The sequence below is a fragment of the Dermochelys coriacea genome, chromosome 15 (assembly GCF_009764565.3).
Source record: "Dermochelys coriacea isolate rDerCor1 chromosome 15, rDerCor1.pri.v4, whole genome shotgun sequence".
NCBI classification, from domain to species: domain Eukaryota; kingdom Metazoa; phylum Chordata; order Testudines; family Dermochelyidae; genus Dermochelys; species Dermochelys coriacea.
The window spans coordinates 10,860,154-10,881,450 of NC_050082.1; the positions used below are offsets into that span (position 1 = coordinate 10,860,154).

At 44.5% G+C, this 21,297-nt stretch overlaps 1 protein-coding gene across 2 annotated transcripts in view; it reads left to right on the forward strand.

The window, feature by feature from the left end:
* Positions 1–21,297, forward strand: part of LIMK2 (LIM domain kinase 2) — a 43,441-nt gene that overhangs the window by 4,552 nt on the left and 17,592 nt on the right. For both annotated transcript variants that reach the window (XM_038372711.2, XM_043498004.1), the window contains exons 2-6: positions 1,646–1,745; positions 17,397–17,532; positions 19,441–19,550; positions 20,339–20,527; positions 21,108–21,213. In XM_038372711.2, the coding sequence (XP_038228639.1) occupies positions 1,646–1,745; positions 17,397–17,532; positions 19,441–19,550; positions 20,339–20,527; positions 21,108–21,213 (641 nt within the window). The remainder of the gene's footprint in view (positions 1–1,645; positions 1,746–17,396; positions 17,533–19,440; positions 19,551–20,338; positions 20,528–21,107; positions 21,214–21,297) is intronic.

The following is a 21,297-nucleotide window of genomic DNA, read 5'->3' on the forward strand; positions in this document are numbered from 1 at the left end:
TCTATGTCTCAAATGCAGTATCTTGAAGATTTGGAAAACACAATCTGTAAATAGATGCATGTGCATCCTAGTTTCTAGCCCTCTGAGTCCTTCAGAGTGATTAATGCTGAATCTGGGGCTGTGGGGTCCTGAGTGGAATCTTTGCTTCTGCGTCTTGAGCAAACAAGGAACCTGCAGTTTGAGAGTCGCAGAAAAATTAACCCACTGAGCAGAAACTCTGGCTCCCTTGGCCACTCTTTATGAATGCACAAAGGGTGGTAACTGTAGAAAGACATTTGGAAATGGCTTTTGCTTCCCAGGAAGCCATTGCATATGTCTGTGCTGTATCCTGCCCCGTTCTAATTTGCTGCAGACACTCAGTGCTAGCAGGTGACCCTGAACAGGAGCCAACTCTTGTTACATGTTGCTCAGGGAGGTGGTGGTGGTGGGGTTGACTGAGCTTCTGTCAGGCTTTCCTGTTCTCTGAAAACTGGCTACTTATAAATTGGAAGTCTGGCCTTTTAGATCAATGCTTGATTAACGAGTGTTGAGTTCCTTCTTTTAGTACATCATTTCCATGCAACCTCAATTGAAGAAAACTTTGGGTCGAAAAAAGGTGCATTTTGACAACTGCCCAGTTATGTGACATGTCCTTCCACACTCTTGACACCACCTAAACTTTGCTCTCGCTTCCCAATATCTCTTTGCCTCATAGATGGATAGACTTTCAGGCCAGAAGGGACTGTCATGATCATATAGTCTGACCTCCTGCACATCGCAGGCCACAGAACCTCCCCCACCAGCTCCTCCCTAGTTTCCTTTAGTCCTAGCTTCATGACTACCATGCTGCCCTCTACACTTGAAGTAGTCTGTCCTCGTACGCCAAGCACACTCTCCCCCATCCTTAAAATCCTTTTGTTGTCCGAGCTTGTAAACTCCTTGGGAACTTGTCATATCATCATGGCTATTCTAGTAGAGGCCTTAAAATCCTTCTGGCAGTGTCTAGCTGCTTCTGAAGGGTTGGTAACCCCAGGAAACAGTAAGCCTATAGGATTTGTTAATCTTTTCCAAAACCCAGTTGCCGCTTTCAACTGGAATTGTCTTTAGGCTGTATAAATGCCCTGTAGTGATGATATAGCTGTCTTGGTCCCAGGATATTAGAGATAGGATTGGTGAGGTAATATCTTTTTATTGGACCAATTTCTGTTGGGGAAAGACACCAACGTCAGTTCCTGAAGAAGAGCTCGGTGTAGCTAGAAAATAACATAACGCTTCTGAGTAAGAGCTGAAATACTGAACCAGTTTGTCCTTGTCATTTCTGTGCATGGGAGAAAAGCAACCAAATGTGACTAGATTTATTTTGCTGAGAGTCCTGCTTTATACTATAGAGCGCAATGACACTGATGGCCATGACAGCGAGCCATACAGATCTTTGGACAAAAATGTGCACAAGTGTGTTAAGGTTCCAGTTGGAAATACCCCCATTTTCTAGGGTTGGCTGTCTGTGTGGCACTGGCTTTTACTTTTCTATCCATGGAGGAGTTGACATTGAACATGCAACTCAAGGATTGTCCTAACAGAGGTTATGGGAATTCTTGCCTGATAGCATGAAGGGAGCTTATGCTATTTGAAAGCCATTCTAATAACCCTATGCTTTCGTGTGTAGGTGACAAGGTCTGGAGATGTCTGGGCTGTGGGGACAGCATTGCTGCTGGTGAACAACTGTATAGGACTGTTAATGAAGCTTGGCACAGCTCCTGCTTCCGGTAGGTTAAATCTAGCCTGTTTTTAGACATTACTTTTTCCCTGTGTTCATCCATCAATGTATTAGCCTGTATGCTGAGTATTGATGCTTACAGGGTTTAAACTGGCTGCAGTATTTTACTGCCACCTTTATGCCTAACTCAGGAAAATCTTGCATAATGATCACGTGCTCCTGCTCACTACTATATTCTAATGCTGGCATAGCACTTTGAAACTAGGTTGCAATTCTGATAGCCATTTGAAACAATCTGGAGAAGTGCTGCTTACACATGTACAACGCACAAACTAAGATTAAAATAAAAATGAAAACTCTGATTTAGTGGTAGAAGCAGATAGGTGAGATGCTGCATATTTCTCTTCAGCCACATCCCAAGATAGTGCCCATTGAACTAGGTTGAGGCAGTTTGAGTAGCTGTGGTTCCCTCTCTTTGCCATATGTCTATGGCTTGAGAGAGCTATTGAGGATTGGCGGGGAGAGGTGCTGATGTGCAGGAAGGTTTTGAGTTCCCCAAACACACTTTTTTCCTGTCCAGCTATTTAGATCTACAGTTTGCCATAATATCCTCTGGCCACATTGTTAGCAGCAGAGTGAAGAGGCCTTTGAAATCCTCTGCTCCTTGGCAGCAGGATTTCATGCATGTAATCTGTTCCCTGAGCAATTTATCCAATTCTTGCTACATTAGTTGCATTTTCTAAGGGGTCCTGATTCTGAACAGGTGCAGCTTCTGCTGATTCCACTATGAGTAGCAGTTGTATAACAGCTGTTGATCTGTCTCTTAAGGTTCTAGCTTTCATTTGGCGTTTTCCTTTCACCCTTGGTTATTTTGTCTGTGCCCAGGGCAAGGGGGGTTTGGGAGCTGGGTGATGCGTGCCTGGAGAAGTGCCTGTCCTGTGTGTTTAAAGTAAAGATCCTACATTCTGGTTACTGGTGTCAAGAAAAACACATTGGGCTGGCAAAATGTTTCTAGCTTTGGCAGGTCATAAGAGACGTTAATCTAAATAATGACTAAAATTATCTCCCAGTTTTCAAATACTGGCAACTAATACTTTGTCAAATACCGTAGCACTGGAGAGCTAGGGTTCAGTGGCATAATGTCAAGTCAAAGGGTATTGGACAATAAAGGTCCCAGAACTCTAGTCTTCTCTTGTCCACACTCAAAAACAACCTTGGGGTTAAGCACTCAGGCTTCCTCTCCCCTCACCCCTGCCAACTTGGTACCAGTAGTCAAACTCGGATGTGCGTGACAGTACAGAGCACCACCACAAAGCGAAGACTTCCCTACCTGATGCCTGTAGGGCTTCCTTGGGGTAAACTAACTTTGAATATAGGTTTTAGTTTACACTTGTCTAAGTGCTTTTTGCTATGTGACTTTTCAGGCTACTGTGCAAGATGTGGGGCAGCTCTCAAGTGATGTCGTAGCAGATGGACTTGAGGATAGGATGTGAACCGCATGATCTTCATAATGGGCTGATGGAGACAGTCAAATTCTGCCCTTAGTGACACCTGCGCAGCCTGCATGGCTTTCATTGGAGCTGCACGAGTCCGAGAAAGGGCAGGATGCTGTGCTGTGCACTAGCTTGATTTCCTAGTGAAGAGCCTAATCATACCATGCCAGCAAAAGATGCCAAACTCTCCTGTCCTGAGACATGCATCAAATCACTGGGTCTAACTGATGTTGTGCTTCCCTTACTGCCTTGTGCCCTTGACTGGCTACAACACTTGATTAAGCTACTGTGCTGAACTATACTACACTGGGAGAAACTACAATCAAGGAAACTGCCTTTCCCTTTCTTCTTGTTCCAGGGTGGGGCTGTGCACTAAAACAACAAATTCCAGGTTTAATTGACTGACTTGCCCTTTCTCCTCTCACTCTGCAGCTCAGCTTGTCTCTAATCCTGTGCTTAATATCCCAATGCCAAACTTTAAAAGGCCTCTACTGGTAGGAAGACTCTGGTAGCTGAGAGTTCCGGCAGCTCTTCTGGAGAGTTGTTTACAGGCTTCCTGTGGATTAGCTGACTTTTTCGCCTGGCACATAATTTGCTATCATACAGATTGGCGCCTCTCCAGGCCCATTAGCTTTGTTTATCCTCGGTCAGGCTAGCCTTCTGATAACACTTCAAGCTGGTAGCCACTGATGGTCTGTGCATCTCTGAGGATTTAAACTTTGTCACTTCCCTCCTTTCTTGAATAGCATGCACAGGCTGTGTCTATAGATTCTGTATCTTTTCTAGGTATGGCTGGAGAGGAAAGTGAAAAGTTCCTATTTGACATGCATCTTGGACATCTTAAATTGTGTCAGTTGGCTAGCTAGTGCTTTGGCTTGAACCGACTGAGTTATTCGCTGACATTATTTAGGAGAGGCATTTGTCTACTCTAAATATGCCTTTGCATGAGGCTATTTTCACCTGTTTCTGCTTCCAGATGTCCCCAGCTACCACTGAGATTTAGTCCCAGGGACAATGGCCATATGAGGTCTTGCCCAGGTTTCCATTTGTCAGGTTTTCCTTTAGATTTCAGGAGTGTCTTAATAGGCATAGTGGTGTCCCCTTCTTGCTGATGCTTATGTCTGAATTATCATCAGTAGGATTACTGGAAGGAAAATCTGTTTGTGTCTGGGCATAATTAAACTTCCTACCCTAGCAACATAGAGACGCAAGTTCTGTTGCCTTCAGAGTGTGACTTTATTCCATGGTATTGCCTTAAGGTAGGTAGCTCACCCTGTGATAAACAGTAGATAAAACATCAGGCTACTGATGGCCTGCGTTGGTTACTTGATGTTAGTTTCTCTTCCTTGTTCCTAACTGAAAATATCATACTAAAGCTAAAAATACGTCACTGATATTGCTTTTCTGTATAAAGAATTATGTTTGCCATAGGGATATTGGGTGTGTTTGAATGAGAGTGGGTGATCAGAAATGGGGGGCAGAGGTGAGGGGTGAGCTGGCCCTCTTAAATGAGTTCTGTGGTTTGAAAGAGAAACAGTTGTGATAAAGGATGCAGTGTGCTGTAGTCTCTCTGACTCTCTTCCTTCAGGAAAGTTCGGGGGGAGGAGGGAAGTTCCTAGCACAGTTTTGTCATAACTGTGTCCATATCTTAATGCTGTCTACTATTGGGGACAGCAGCACACCTCTGTGACCATGCTGAGGGGTAGTGTTGTATTGCAACCTCACTTTTTGAGTAGTAGTCTGGTGCTTGCCTCCATTGTACTTCATAGCTATCCCATGGAGCAGTGTAAAGTTGCAACATGAAACTGGAAGACACCACTGTATCATGGAAGTAGAAACTTTAAGTGCATGCTTAAATTTAGCAGAAATTGACTTAAGACTCCACACTTTCCAAGAAAATCTGCTTGCCTTCCACTGACAAGTGGTCAAATCGATTTTTTTTAATTTTTTTTTTTTAATTTTGTGTGGATAGGATTAGAACTTCAGATGGCTCCAAGGCTAATGTGCTACATTTTGTGGGATAAAGATTCAAACTAAAGAATATAGCATACAGTTTAAAATGTGGGACAGATATCTAATACTTCCTCTGGCCTTCTTTTTGCTGTTTTCTTCCAGGTTTGTGTGTGCTGCAGATACATTTAGGGCTGAGATTCATTATGTTCCTTGTAATGAAAGGCAGTTACAAAACGCATCATTTTTCATCTCTACCCGCTTCTTGTCCTTTTTCTTTTCTTCTTTTTTTATTTTTCCTCCCCTCCACCCCCTTTCATATTCTGGCAGTTACAGTAAACTCCTGGTAGAGTTCCAGGGGTGAAAGGTCAATGCTTTATCCACTCATCCTCATGGGAGTCTCTCTTTAGAGATGTCTGGGCAGTGGATGAGGCATCCGATGAAGTGAGCTGTAGCTCACGAAAGCTTGTGCTCTAATAAATTTGTTAGTCTATAAGGTGCCACAAGTACTCCTTTTCTTTTTGCAAATACAGACTAACACGGCTGCTACTCTGATAGCTGTTGAATCTCACTCTGGCTATCCGATTTAGAGAGAAAGGGTTCCTAAGTGCTTGTTTGGGGTTAAAAAAACAATGAAGCACTTTGCAGGTCATCTGTCGTCTGAATAATTAAAATTCCTCAGGGAGGGTGTAGCTGCTGCAGGATCTCGGTGGCCACTCTATATATAAGGTAGAGTTGGATATTCCATTCTGAGCTCTTATTTTCAGTTGTCTAGTTCAGGTTGTCTGTCTTCCAGGGCATTATTATCAAAGTCATTACTCATTGTGCCCGAAGTGTGCATGCTGGTTTAGAAACAAATGAGACAAAGGGGTGCTTGAAGAATTTAATCTAAATAGACAAAAGCTATGGGTGGGAAGTCCCTAAAGCATGAGGACAGTAGTGATAGTTCACGTTTTGTTACTAGAGATGTGCACTGTTTACAAAGGAGATGTTGCTCAGAAACACATCTAATAGACAATTACAGAATTTCTCTTGCTTCCTTCTTAGCATGCAGATAAATACATTCAGGAAGCTTTTAAGCCTTTTTGAGTTAGGCAAGTGTGTGGTGATGGTGATGAGGGAGATCCATCTGTTGCTGCTTATTTCAGATGCTCATTCTTCGAGCATCATGCTTATCTGTGTACCCCATGAGGAGCTGTCACTCACGGCTTGAGAATGTTATGGTTTAAAGTTAGAAGCAATAGGCAATAACAGTAAATGTGCGTTACTTCACTCCCCATTTTTGTACAGTTTGAGAGGTATGACTGCTTACAGGAGTTTCACTCAGATACATGATGAAATATTTCAATAGCTGATCACTGCGATCAGACCTTCCATTATACCATATGACCCCTGCTAGGCACATCTTGTGTTGTAAATGCCTTGGAAGTACAAGGAGGCATTGGGTCTGGATCAAGATACTTGGAGTGCCTCCAGGGCAAGGGAAAAAAAGGCACGCTACAGCCTCCCCAGTAGATGCCTGCTTAGAGCTCCTCCTTCCCCCAGTTACTACCAGTCCCATTAATAAGCTGAAGTGCCACACTGTGCATCGACAGTGATCTGCGTATCTTATAGGACGGTGGAAGTGCTGAGGAGTCTCAGTCCATGCCTTGTTCACTAACATCCCTGGCATCTAAAGCGCCATTTTCAAAACCCCAGAGCATTTTAGAATGTGCAGCATGTAACCCCTTGCCATTCAGAACCCCTAGGATTATCTGTATACAGCTTGCTTTAAATACCCCAAGATAGATAGATAGATTTTTGTTAAATTGCAAAAAAACCCATCCCTGAAATCTGTTTGAGTTTCTAAATCTAAAATGAACCAGTGGGGAGCCTGGAAAGTGATTTAAAATGGAATTAATTTGTAAATGGAAGTTTTCCTTTTACCTGTCAAGGCCAGAGTTCAGGCTTCTTAATTTCTCTTGCAACAGTTAATGTCAAATGTCTAAAAGCATTGTAAAGAAAGCAGCCCCTGTTGTGGCAAGTTTGTTCGGTCTGTCCCCAACCCTTGCAGGAGAAACACAGAATTCATGACAAACTCCCAAAACCAGATAAAGATGCAGTTTGCAAACGCACACTTTAAGGCCACCTATGTGAATTATTTAGGATCTTAAATATTCTTGGTTTTTTTTATAGACTTCAGTTATGCATTTTAAATGCACAAGCTGGAAATATTGGCCCCTGCCACAAAATCCTACATTAGGTGGCCCACCTAATTTAGCTGTAGGAATGTTAACTTTGGAATTTCTTGATTTTTTTTTTGTGTTCACCTTTAGTGCAACTTCTTTGTCCAGCAGAGATTAGTGCTATCTGCAAAGTTACCTGGGGAAGATTGGTGGTTATGGCCAGGAGTTCAGATCTAAAACCTGAGACGTAAAAAACAGATTAGCACCTCTTTGAGAGAAACCCTTTTATCAGAGCTGTAATCATAATTGGTTGATAAAACAATTGGAATCATAGAATAGAATATCAGGGCTGGAAGGGACCTCAGGTTGTCATCTAGTCCAGCCCCCTGCTCAAAGCAGGACCAATCCCCAATTTTTGCCCCAGATCCCTAAATGGCTCCCTCAAGGATTGAACTCACAACCCTGGGTTTAACAGGACAATGCTCAAACCACTGAGCAGTTGAGAAGGGAAGTAACTCTGTTCACAGAATTCAGTGGGTGGAGAGTAACTGCTGCTGCCTGATGGCGAGGATTTGTTTCAAAAGCAGAATTATTTTCTTGATAAAATGTTTCCTGTTTAAACAGAAGATTGAATACATGTTCCCTGGCTTTAAGGAAACCCCAGACAAAAATCTCTTCCCAGTTTCTTAGCTTTCTGTGTGCCTTTTATTACTTTGAAGTTGGGTTTTATCTGCTGGCTTCTTTCACAGACTTAGTAGGCTGCTTATCACATCTCTGGATCAGATCTTCAAAGGTCAAGTCCGAAGAGCTGAGATTTATGGGGTCACATGGACTTGACCATGGAGGGGGTTCAGTCCATGACAACGGCATGAAGGGGACTGCTTTTGTCAGGAGGTGGTATGCAGTGGGAGGAGGGGCTCTCCAATTTTCCATGGTGACGCCTGTTCTGTGGTGTGGCGTTGATAGTAAGGGGGCACTGGGATGTGAGCACTGGCCCACTTTCAGCACACAATATATGTGGAATGTGGGAGAAAGGAGTGCATTCCTAGACACAGACTCACAGCATTGCTGCTTCCAGTGAAGCTGTCGGAAATGTCAGAAGGAATTAGACCTGCATCAAAATTGATGGCTGCTTCAGGCTTTACAGCCCTGGTTCTCTCTGCACTGTCTTAGTCTGTTAAAAATCAAACTGAGTAGGAGAAACTGACCGTTTCAGGTTTCTTTTTCCCATACATGTAGCTGCATCTTGTCATTACAAAAATTAGGTGCCTGGATCTCTAGTTTGTTAGTCTCTAAGGGGCCACAAGTACTCCTTTTCTTTTGGCTCTCTAGTGGAGTTGAAAAGCCAGCCACAGCTGTCAAACCTGCAGCCAGTGCTTCTATTGAGCAGAGTGCCAGCTGTGTGAGATGGATGACCTTCAGTCAGAGCAAATAAGGGAACTTTCATCTCTGGTCTTATTGGGATCCGGGAAGTGGGCGGGCAAAGCCCGTCCACCGCTAAAGGATCCCCCCAGTCTAAAAGGGGGATCCACAGGACCTAGATACCCAAAAAATTCCAGGGGACAACTAATGAAATAACAGGGACAGGAGTGTGGTGCATGGCAGGGTTTTGACTCTTGTGAGAAGAGGCAGGTTTTACTGACTGCACAAATATGGGAGGGCTAATAGCAGCAGTAGCACGTGTAACAGGCTAGCCACTCAACAGAGCACTGTACAAACATCAGTGCTTTATGTTGGGTAGACCAGGGCTCTGAGTAGAACTCTGTCCACTGATTAGCCAGTGGCATGGGCAAGGCCGAGCAGGTTGAAGCAGTTCTCTGTGCAGCTGTTGCAGCTTTAAGTCAAGGAACAAGTGACTTGTTTGCTCTAAGATTAACCAGTCTTTGACCCGTCTTAATGTTACATCTTGCACTGCCATTCAGGAGCCCTGGGCTGGGTTAAACTGCCAGGCCTACTCTTTTCTTTCTGCTCTGAGGCAGCTGAGGCTGCATCTTTGGGCGCAGATTAGCTTTTCTCAGAGTGAAGGGCATTGTGCAGCAGAGGATCAACAAGCAGGTTGGAGGGACTGTAAAGGGTGGAACGCGCACACTCCACTGTGATCTAGGAAACTGTGATTAGCATTTATCTGACATAAGCAGAGGCTTAACTCTCTGCATTTGACTCTGCCCTTGCTTGACTTCAGTATCAGTACCATTACTGTACCGAGAGAGGAGCTTTGTGTTCATACACTTGGCTTTTATTATGACAGGTTTCAGAGTAGCAGCCGTGTTAGTCTGTATTCGCAAAAAGAAAAGGAGTACTTGTGGCACCTTGGAGACTAACAAATTTATTAGAGCATAAGCTTTCGTGATCTACAGCTCACTGTAGCTCACGCAAGCTTATGCTCTAATAAATTTGTTAGTCTCTAAGATGCCACAAGTACTCCTTATTCTTTTTGGCTTTTATTGTAACAGAAGTTCCAGACGTTTCAGGGTGTCTGTCACATAGCCTCTCTCTGGAGGTGGATCACAGCTCCACCCCTTGTGAAAAGGATCTATTTCCTTGGTGCTTCTAACTGCCCATGTTCCTTTTGTGAAGGATGACTCCTCCCCTCGCACCCTCAGGTGGAACCAAAGAAGGAAAAACTAACTTGACAGCAACTTGTTCTTGCAAACTCTACCAGCTCCTGCACAAGAATGTCAGAATTTTAGCAAGGTTATTGGTTATGCTATCCCACCCAAGGGTGCAATTGCTGCTGAGTGGAGGAGGAGGAGATGATGGTTACAGCCATGGGAGCCAGGAAGGATCTGAAAAGAAACGAGTGTCGGAGAGACCTGGCACTCCTTAGGCAGTTTCAGAAAGGAGAGAAGAGCCTGAATCAGCACAAGGTGAAGTGAGACCTTCCAGCTGCCATGCTGGCTAAGTGGAGTTGTTCAGAGGCAGTTGGACAGGTTTGCGACTGAGCTGGTTTATCCAGTGCTCAAAGATGGGAAGTTACTTGTCTGCCCCAGCTTATTTCACTCCCAAGGATCCCTTTCGGTAAGTGTTTTTCTCCCAGATTTCCCTCAGGGTCTTGCCTTCACTTGGCACCCTGTAATGTTGTCCTAGGTGGCTTGTGTTTGAGATTCTCGGAATGAACTTCAGCTGCTTGTGTATGCGGAGCAGCAGGCCTGAAGCTAGGAGCTCTATGACTTGTGAACTGGGAGGGACTGGGCAGAGTTCTTGAAAACTAATCTGTATCCATGTTATTGATAAGAGGATGTGGCGTGTATATATCTGTTCAGTAATGCTGTGCTTATGTGCACAGCCCAAGTGTGTGCTGGCAGGCTCCCTTTCGGATTCAAACCATAGATGTCAGCTTCTTCACTGCCTTCCAGGCAGCAGCCAGAAAGAATAGAATTTCATGGAAAGCTCCTGATGTATAGAAAGGGAGACGGAGTGTGTCCATGGGAATGACACAGAATATGAGGTCTGCGAGTGCCATATGCTCCTCACTGGGATGAATTTGGGAAGGTGACATAATCCATAGGCAGCAGAGTGTGACCGTATCTAATGAATGAAATCAAGTGTTTTGCAGGCAATTAGTAACAGTAAATACCTGGTTATCTTGGAATGAGCTCTTATCTCAGATGTTTTGCTTACATTAACCGCTTTTGTTTATCTGAATGTCCAACTTCAATCCATTTAAATGACTCAGGATTGAGGAAGAAGATGGCTGCAGAGCAAGGCCTTGATTGCACTGGTTTCTCCATGTTAGCAAGCCAAGTTTGAAATTGTTCCCTCAAACACAGTTGTATTGGCCAGTAAGACCTGGGAAAACTCTGCTGAAAGGGTCTTAAAATCCTCAAGACTGAAGTTCCTATCTTGTGGAACAAGGGCAGGCCAGTTTAGACGTGACTGACCTAACTTCACAGGCAGGCTTCTAAAAACCCATTTCCTACCATTGGGAGGAAGTGCAGTCAGAGCCATAGCCCTCTAACAGTATGTAGAGTCATACTAGTATAAGGGATATATGGGGATTATTCACAAATACATGCTCCAATTTCTGGTGCCTAAAAAGTGCCATGGGAGAGGTGCATGTGGAAGCAGAGCTTCCATGCCCTGCCTTCTGTCTGTAGCACCTTAGATATGTTTTCTGTTGTCTCTGCCCTGGAGGTTTCTGGGGCATTAGCCAGTGTGCACGCTTTGGCTAGGTCCTGGGTAAGGAGGTGGTTAGATTCAGTTTTAGGGAAGCGCTATGTTCTGCAAGTGTCCTTTTCTCTGCATGGCAGTTCTTTCACTTCCCCACCTTTGGAGATGCAGACCTAGTGTAAGGGTGACTACATGTCCCAATTTTAGAGGGACAGTCCCAATATTTGGGGCTTTGTCTTAAGTAGGCACCTATTACCCCTCACCCTGTCTCGATTTTTTTCACACTTTCTATTTGGGCACCCTATCTGGTGTATGGTTGACCTATCTCACCTGATGATCCAGGAGCATTTCCATTAGTGAGCTTTACTGAGAGGGTGCAGCCATTTCAGTACTAATGTGAGGTTTCTCTTCATTACGATACTGGCTTCCTTTTAGATATAAAGAAGACTTTGTTCTGTGTGCTGAATCTTCCCCCTCACTCTTGGTCAAGTTGGTTTCTTGTTGTAGTCTGATCCCTTTAGCATCCCCCAAAAACCAAACTGACTGCAGGTGAGAGTTTCTGGCATCTCTGTGCCTGCTCACTTACATATCTCAGCAGCATAGACATGGTAACACCCAGATCCACACCAAGATGTGACCTGTTTTCCCAAGTACCATGGAGACCTAAAGCAGACCTCTGGAGTTTTGTGTGACTGTTAGACTTTGACCCACAAAACCCACATCACAGTCGAAGTGGTGTCTGCCCTGTGGGGCTGGCCAGGCTTGGCTCCTTGCTCCAGGCACTGCAATCTGGCCACAGCTCATGGGGTCACAGTGCTGCTCTGATTTGGTCTGACTTGGCTCTCCTGATTTGGGGGGCGGGGGAGGGGGGAATGGGCAGCTGGGCTTTGAGTGGCACTGGGGGGTGATGGTGAGACAGGCTTACGCTGCGGTTGCTACTCCCTGGAGGCAGAACTCCTCTTGAGTTGACTACTTTAAATGTTGGGAGGTATGCCTACAGCGTAGGGACTGAATGGGATATGGTGGGGATTGGGCATTCAGGTCAGTTACATCAGTGAGTGTCTGCTTCAGGTGTAAAACCTGCCCTCTTCCTGGGGCCACTGATTCTCTTGCTGCATCTTCCCCCTCGCTCCCAGATGAGGTAAACAAAGGTGCAGCCTTCCAGAGACAGCTATTAAAGGACTATATATTTTTGTAAAATTCAATAAATGGTCATTTTAATGTGGCTTTAGCAAAGTTCTTTAGAGTGTTAGGAATGATGGATGGGGAAGGGAGGGAATTGAGCATGGAGTGGCACACACTTCTCAGTCTGGCTGTTGCTGCCTGCTGGTTCAGCTGTAGTTTAGTGTTCTTGATTATATGATTGCCATGGAAGCAGCTCCAATGCCTTTAAATGCAGGCTGTGGCATCATTAAATGAATAGGTAGGAGCTACCAGTTTAAAGCCTCTATTCACATGTCATGGTTGTAAGTGATGGCAAAGGCAGCATCAAAGCCTTTTGAATTGCTTTAGAAAAAATATAGGAAGCTCAGGGATCCCTAGGAACCCCAGCTCTTCCCCCTCCATGAGGCCCGTGTTATGGCACCCTCCCTTTGAGTAGGGGTAGTTGCAGCTCCCTTGGATACCCACCAAGGTTGTTGCTCCGTCAGTCACTAGAACACTTGTATGGTTGTCTCTTCCCTTGGGGTTTGAACATGCTGCTCCCATGATGTTCCTAACCTGTGGGAGCTCAATGTCCAAACTGACTTCACCTAATCCCTTGGCAGCCTGTTGTGTTGCCCCAAGCCAACCTTGTTCATCTAAAACCCAGTAGTGTTGCATTTGCACCCTTAGTGGAGAAGTGGCTGTGCTTTTCAAGAACATGTTTGGTCAGTTGACGTGGGGATGTGGGGGGCTTTCACATGTGCATTGAAGACCTTCCCTTCTTAGGCCTAGAGGATTGTTGTAGCCCTCATCTCCTACTTTGCCACTGCAGGACTGGATAAGTATCCTCACCGTTAACTATGTTCAAAAATCAAGAATCTTATCTGGGATGCTGGATAAATTTGTATAGAGGGGATGCTGAGAGCCATTGAATCAAACCGTAAACCCTCTATATGATGGAAATTGCTTCAAGCAGCACCCCTAGTTCCAGCCCCTGTGAATCTTGGCAAATATGACCCCATGTTGGCAGCTCCAAAGAAGTGGACTGATGGAGAACTGTTCATGGATATTTGCTTCCCTTACCAGGGGCTCAAGCCATCCTACCTGATGGAATGAGAAGAGAACCTGCCTGAACTTGGTGGGGTTAGCCAGCCAGCAAGCAGGACATGATCAGGTGTAAACTGTGTGGTAATTTCCAGTCCCTGAGGAATGGGTCATGTTTTGGGTACTCTCTCTCAACACAGTGGAGAAAAGTAAATCTGGGATTAGATCTTCCCATTGTCCATATCCTGAACAGAAGAGTGAAATCTGCCTTGCTTCTGGATGTGGTGGCCTAGAAAGACGAATGAACCCATAAACAAACAGTGCTAAAGTTAATGCATATCAAGTGAGATGGAGGGGAGTTTGTCCCACTGTCTTGCATGAATAAAGATCCCCTCTTAATCTTTCTAAATGGGGACTTGAGGATCACATGGTGCCTCTGTAGCCTGGCCAAAGACATGATTTTAGTCAAAGGGTTGGCTCTGGTGACTAGCTCTATGCTATGTACAAATTTTCAGACTTAAAGAAATCTAAAGCATCTTCCTTGTTAGAACATATAAAGTGTAATGGTGGCAGAAGGGGCTGCATTGCGGTGTGTTACTCAGTGAGGTGGTTCTTGCCAACAATGATTCATGACTGAGGCAGCCAGTTAGCACCGCTGAACAAAGTCTTGTGTCTCTGGGACCTGACATACTTATTGTTGCCTCATTGTTCTGAGTGGGGTGTTGAGCCTTTAGCTGCAAATTTATCTTGCCCAGATTTGTTTAATCACATAGCTAAGAGCTGACTGCTTACAGACTCCACCCCTTTCACCTTCCCTTTACTATAGATTTGTTGCAACAGCAGTATCCAGAGTTCCTATTTCCTGGTAAAAACTGCTAATCAAACGGTCGTAGGGTTGGGATCAATTGCTAAATCAGTATGGGGAAGGTAGGGGAGCACCTTGTATGGCCCCTCCTTAAGGCCATGCCCCTGTAGCATTGACTACAGTGGCATAAAACTAATGGCACCATAGCCAGCATAACTCAGTTGTGTAGATGCAACCTACAGTGACAGAAGGGTGTTTCCATCAGTGCTTGGGGAGGTGGCATTTCCACAATGGTAACTAGGTTGATGGCTGCATTCTTCCATCAAGTCTACTTGGGGGGTTAGGTCAGCATACATAGGTCACTCGTGGGTGTGGATTTTTCACACCCCTGAATGATGTAGCTATATCGGCCTAAATTTTAACAGTGGATTCAGTCTAAGTAATACTAGGGGAGCAGCAGCACTGCCTGGAGCTGCAGCCATGTTGCTCTTACTGAAATTGGGGAATTACAGGAAGGAAAGTATCGCTGAATTGTGACCTTGCTGGGTATTTTCAACACTTGGGTGTAACTTTTAAGTGGCTGTGTAGGTGTTTCCTGTCCTCTCCAATATTACTGTCTTCCTCTCAAGTGCAGGTCTGATCATGGAGCTTTACTTGTCGAACGCTGTAATTGAGCTCTCGGTTTTCACACTGGTACAGGCATGCAAATGGAGGTGGGATAACTCTGAAGGATCTTATTTGCTGGTGTTAGACCAGATGTTCCTGCAGTGTGTTGCTGATACCTATCTCTGCTGTTAGTCACCACTTGCTCTTCTCCCTCCCACCCGCTTGATCGTTGAGCCAGGGTTGCTTACAGCTAATGAAAGCCAAAGGCTATCAGTTGAAGGAAAGACATGGTTCTGATGCCCTGCAGGTGGAGTGTATGCATACCATTGTGAGGCTGTAACTCTTACAGTGCCCCAGGTCTGGAGGTTGTAATAACAAATGCACTGTGTATCTTAAGGCACAAAGACTCTCCTCCTGCTAATGAAATTGATATGTGCAATAAGCCCTGACAAAGCTCTGTCCCCTCATGAGGGAAAAGGATTTGCGGCTCCCCAAGCTGGGAGAATCTCTACATTCACAACATTCATGAACCATTAATCTAGTTTGGGAGGAGCAGTTTATTCATCCATGGGGGGGAAATGGCTCTAAATACCTCTTACAATGAAGTCACTTCCCTCAAACCACTGGCTATCTGTAAGCAATTTCACCTTGTTCCTTCTGCATCCATATGAATGGAATGAAAGCAGATTTTCATGTTGAGGCAAAATCTGTTTCTCCCCTTGGAATATGCACATTCCAATTTTCTCTCTACTAGCTGGAATTCCCAAGTGGAAGCTTAGCACAAATTTAACTTAAACTTCCAGGAAGTGTCTTAAGGTAGTGCTTGTGTGAAGGATGATACTGATGGCAGAGGGTCTATCTGCAAGGTGACTGTAGTAACTTGCTTCCCAAGAACTTGGGAATTTTATCTTTAGGAGGCGAGAGCGAATTTGTCTCCATGGTTTCAGGGCAGGTTTACACTGAAAAGTTAGATTGACAGATTACACTGCTCAGGATTGTGTAAAAAGCCATACCTCTGAGCGACGTAGTTAACATGACTTAACTCCTGCCATAGACAACACTAGATCGACAGTTATTCTGTCAACCTAGCTGTCGCCTCTCCACGAGGTGGCTTAATTATGGTGATGGGAGAACCCTTCTTGTGGCTGTAATGAATGGGTACACTGAAGTGCTACAGCAGTGCTGCTGCAGTTGTGCCCCTGTAGTGTTTTAAGTGTAGATTAGCTTTCAGTCTTTGGCCCCTCTGCTGCCAAAGGAGTCGGTCAATGCCAGTAGTGCTGTAGACATCTCCTGTGAATTGGACTAAAATTGCAAGTACATAAGAACGGCCCTACTGGGTCCAGCCAAAGGTCCATCTAGCCCAGTATCCTGTCTTCTGATAGTGGCCAATGCCAGGTGTGTTAGAAGAAATGAACAGAACAGGTAATGATCAAGTGATTCATCCCCCATTGCCCATTCCCAGCTTCTGGCAAACAGAGGCTAGGGAAACCAAGTAGATAGTCTTGGTCACTACCAGCCGGGATAAGATTTTTATCCCATTACTAATGCTGAGGCCATCCAATGCCTGCCTCATGGATCTTAATGAAAATATCATGTTAGTACAGCTGTTGCTACTCTAAATGATTCAAGGTATTCTCTTAATCTGTCTAGTGCTGTGCACGATCGTGTGAATGGCTAATCTTGCTTCTCAGGTTGAGGGCTGAAAGTGTACTGCTCTGGGCAACAGGGTGTTCAGCATGCATTTTTCAGCAACACCCCAACCTGTACAAGCCTCCTAGCTCAATGAAAGTCACATGATGCGAACTGAGGAAAGGGGGAGAGAGCGTTTAAAAGAAATCTTTCTTTCTACTCCAGTGCATCTGCTAAGAACATAACAGTAATGTGCTTAAGGAGCCTGCAGATTTGGATTCAATTTTATATTTTTGCTGCAGGTTTTCCTTTTTGGCAAATTGTTCAATCTCTGTGCCTATTTCTTCATCTGTAAAATGAGGCTGATTTATATTTGTCTGCTTGCTTGCTTGACAAAGATTTTTAAGGCTAAATTTATGTCTGAAGTGCATTGAAACACTTGGCTGGAAGATGCTCTAGAAGTACTAAATCTTTCCTTGGGGTCGGTTATCGGCATGAGGAAGGAGAGTGAATACCTGCAGCATCCACTACTTTATGTGAATAAACATTGAGCTTAAAAGGATAAATGTCCCGGTGAAGCTCATTCTTCAAAGGATAAAGTATTACACACACAATTCAGGAGCAGAGTTCCTGCCAATACAGGGTTCCTTCTGCTTGGGGTGATTTTTAAAGACTGTGGCTGGAGGAAAACTAACTCTGACTGGGGCTAGTCCATGATGAACTGTTGCTAGCCATGTCCCTTTGTCATCCTCTAGGTGCTCTGAATGTCAGGACCCCCTCACTAACGGGAACCGTGAAAAGGATGGGAAGTTCTATTGTCACAAAGACTACTGGGGGAAATTTGGGGAATCTTGCCATGGCTGCTCTTTGCTGATGACTGGACCTGTGATGGTAAGGACTCTCTGCTATGCCTCTTTCTGCCCAGCCACCCCTGATTGACAGGAGTGTCAGTCACCAGGTACCTGATGACTGCAGCAGACTGGGGGTTTTAGTCTTAGAATTCAACTGTTGACATGAAGTGTTAAAAGTATGCACAATCTATGCATCTTTTGGGATGTAGATGACCTTAAGTAGGCCAACTTGTGAAGAAGGGGTGTGAGGACCAGAAGCGTTTTGGGGAAGATGGCAAGGAGCTGAAATGCATAGAACCGAACAAGATGAGGCAAAATACTTCCCATCCTGCTCCCAAGCTGTGCATCAATGAAAGTGATGTTAAGGGAACTGAGATGCTCTTGTCGCCTGATTCTCAAGTTCCTCTAAAGGAGTTAGTCTCATATCCAGTGAGGGGTTACACTTTTCTTTGCCTTACGAAAGGCTGCAATTGTCAATTTGCAGTCTTATGCTATGTCTACAATACAAATTACTTCGGTATAACTTAATCCACTCCCCAAGTGACGTAAGTTATAATGACCTAAGCACTGATGTGGACAGCGCTATGTTGGCAGGAGAGCTTCTCCTGCTGACATAGATACTGCTGCTCATGGAGGCAGGAGTTAAGCCGACTGAAGAACTCTCTCCCATCGGCCAAGAGCAGCAGTTATCAACCAAGGATCCGGAGCCCCCTGGGGGGCTGTGAGCAGACTTCAGGGGGTCCACCAAGCAGGGACCGTGTTAGACTCTCTGGGGCCCAGAGCAGAAAGCTGAAGCCCATCATGTGGGGCTGAAGCCCAGGGCCCTGAACCCCACCACCCAAGGCTCAAGCCAAAGCCTGAGCAATTTAGCTTGGTGGGACCCCTGTGGTATGGGGCCATGGGCAGTTGTCCTACTTGCTATGCCCTAATGCTGGCCCCGGCTTGTATATGCAGAAAAACAGTTGTGGCACTGGTGGGCTGTAGAGTTTCTACAGTATATATTTTGGGGAGGGCTCAGCAAGAAAAAAGTTGGGAACCCCTGGCTTAGAGCATCTTCACCAGAAGCACTACAGTGCTGCTGCTGTAGTGTAGATGTAGGCTTAGACTGAAGCATTTCTGAAGCTACATGATAAAATAGGACCATGTCTAAAAATGGCTTTCCAAGCCCCTCTAGTGGCTGGTTGCAGAGCCACGGTCCCTCAAGCATTTCTAAATGATCGAGCACCTCTCACATGCTCGAGTATAACAAAATATTGTTCTGCCCCAATTAACCCACCAAAATGGAAATCCTAACCCTCTTAAATCAATCTGTGCCAAGAATGAAAAGTATCCAATATTTAGATAGGATAAATAAAAGCAGTATATTGTGTACCAGCTAACAAACCCTACTCTGGAGGCAGTACTGACATCTGCTAGTGAAAATAGCGCAGATGAATTCTCACTATAATGGAATTTTTGCCAAAATACAAGCAGTAGGGAAAGGTCTCATGTAAGAACTATTGCAAACCATGGAATATGAACAAACCAATTTTTTTTTAACAAGTGTCCCATTAGACTAGTCTCTGGTTTCTGGTAGCTGGTGGCAGTAGCTGAATCTTGTGCATTAATACTAGTCTTGCAAAATCATCTCTCATATTTATCAATTAAGGCTTAATATCAACTCTCGCCTGTATCATAACCAGTGGGAAGTCTAATATTCACTCAAATACCTACTTTGCTCCAGGCTAATACAATTTAAGAGCAGTGTATTGTAACCAAGGCACTGAAGGAGGGGGTTTAGGAAAGGCAGGGTGGATTTATGTTGCTCTGTCCGATATTTAAGAATGAACACTACTTAGTCTTGGAGTCCATGTAGACTTACTGTCAATAGGTGCAGTTATTGCTTTCCCAAGCCCCATTTTAACAGTATCCCCTCCTTGATCAGAACTTCCTCTGCTTGTCTGTGTAGGTGGCTGGAGAATACAAGTACCATCCTGAATGCTTTGCTTGTATGAGTTGCAAAGTAATCCTTGAAGATGGAGACACATATGTGCTAGTACAACACTCCATACTCTACTGGTAAGATCGAGCACATGACACTCCATTGCTCTGCTGGTAAAATGATGCTGTGGTACTGTGCGCTCGATTGCTTGCTGTACGTGCAAATCACTTCCCCATTCTGTCTAGTGGGTCAGTGTGGTTTAAACACAGGTGGATGTTGAAAAATTGGAGAGGGTCCAGAGAAGAGTCATGAGAATAATTAAAGGATCATAAAACATGCCTTATAATGATGGATTCAAGGATCTAAATCCCTTTATCTTAATAGAGAAAAGGTTAAAGTGTGACTTGATTAGTCTAGAAGTATCTGCATGTGGATCACATTGAATAATGGACTCTTTAATCGAACAGAGAAAGGTACAACGTGGTTCAATGGCTGGAAGCTTAAGCTAGACAAATTCAGACTGGAAATAAGGTGTGAATAGTGAGAGTAATTAACCACTAGAACAGTTTACCAACAGTAGTGGTGGATTCTTCATTCCTGACTATATTTTTAAATTGAGAGGGTGTTTTTCTAAACCTTGTGTTCTAAAAATTATTTTGGGCAAGTTCTATCATCTTACTTATACAGGGGATCAGACTAGATGAACGTAGTAGTCCCTTCTGGCCATGGAATCTATGAATCTGTAAACACCAGAATGGAATGATCAAGTACATTTCTAGGGGTAGGGGAGCACTGCTTGAAGCCTTGATAGCCGATAAGAATAATCGCATTGTTCCAACCTTTTGGGGCAGCAGGATCTGGCTACATAGGTTGGCAAGAAGGGATGGGAAATGGCCAGTGACTCTCTCCTCTGTTCTTTCTGTAGTGGAAAATGCTATAACCAGATTGTGCTGATGCCAATGGTAAAAACTTTGGCCACGGAATCTCTGCGTGAACAACTACCATATACACTGACCCTCATCTCTATGCCTGCAGCCACTGATGGCAAGAGAGGGTTCTCCGTGGCTGTTGAAAGTGGCTGCTCCAGCTATGCCACCAGTGTCCAGGTGAAAGAGTGAGTATGGAAAGGCCGTAATAGCTACATTAGTTGTAATTGTGCAGAGGTATCTGGGCAAAGGAAAGTGGGAGCTTCTGACTAACTTATTTCTATGAGAATCTCTCCAGTTGCTGAAATAGAATTTCTCATTCAGTGACCACATGTAGTAGAAATGAGATGCAAATGAAACCATGAGTGTTTCTTGGTGGGGCAGTCTTTTGTTCTCCTACATTGTTATGGCTAACTTAAACTGTGGGATTCTCCACTGTCCAGAAAACACTTATGGGATTATAGCAGTAACCAATAAAGAAACTAGTTACCTTTCTCTATGGCTTGGCTACTGTTTGTTTCCCTTTCCTGTGGGTATACGAGAAGATCCTTTATTCTCCAAGCTTGCTGAGGTCTGGGCACCTCAGAGAATGCTTACCATCACAGCTTAGTGTTATCTCACATTAGCAGACCTGAGAACACTTGACTTATTTCTGGATCCTAAAAGGGAAGAACACTTGCTGGGAAGTTGAGATCCATTGAACTTCTGGTAATCTGTGTTTAGGCGGATTCTCCAGCATGACTCTTTCCTTTGATGACTTTGATTTAGACTCAACAGAAGACATATTAGCCCAGATGTCCAAAATGCCATCCACTCTGGAGATCGGATCCTGGAAATCAATGGAGTCCCTATTCACACATTACAAGTGGAGGAAGTAGGTTTAGTTTTATCTTGAGTAATCCTGAAGTCTACTCTAGACTGATACCCTGCCCCACCCCGCCCCTTCTACCTTGGGACT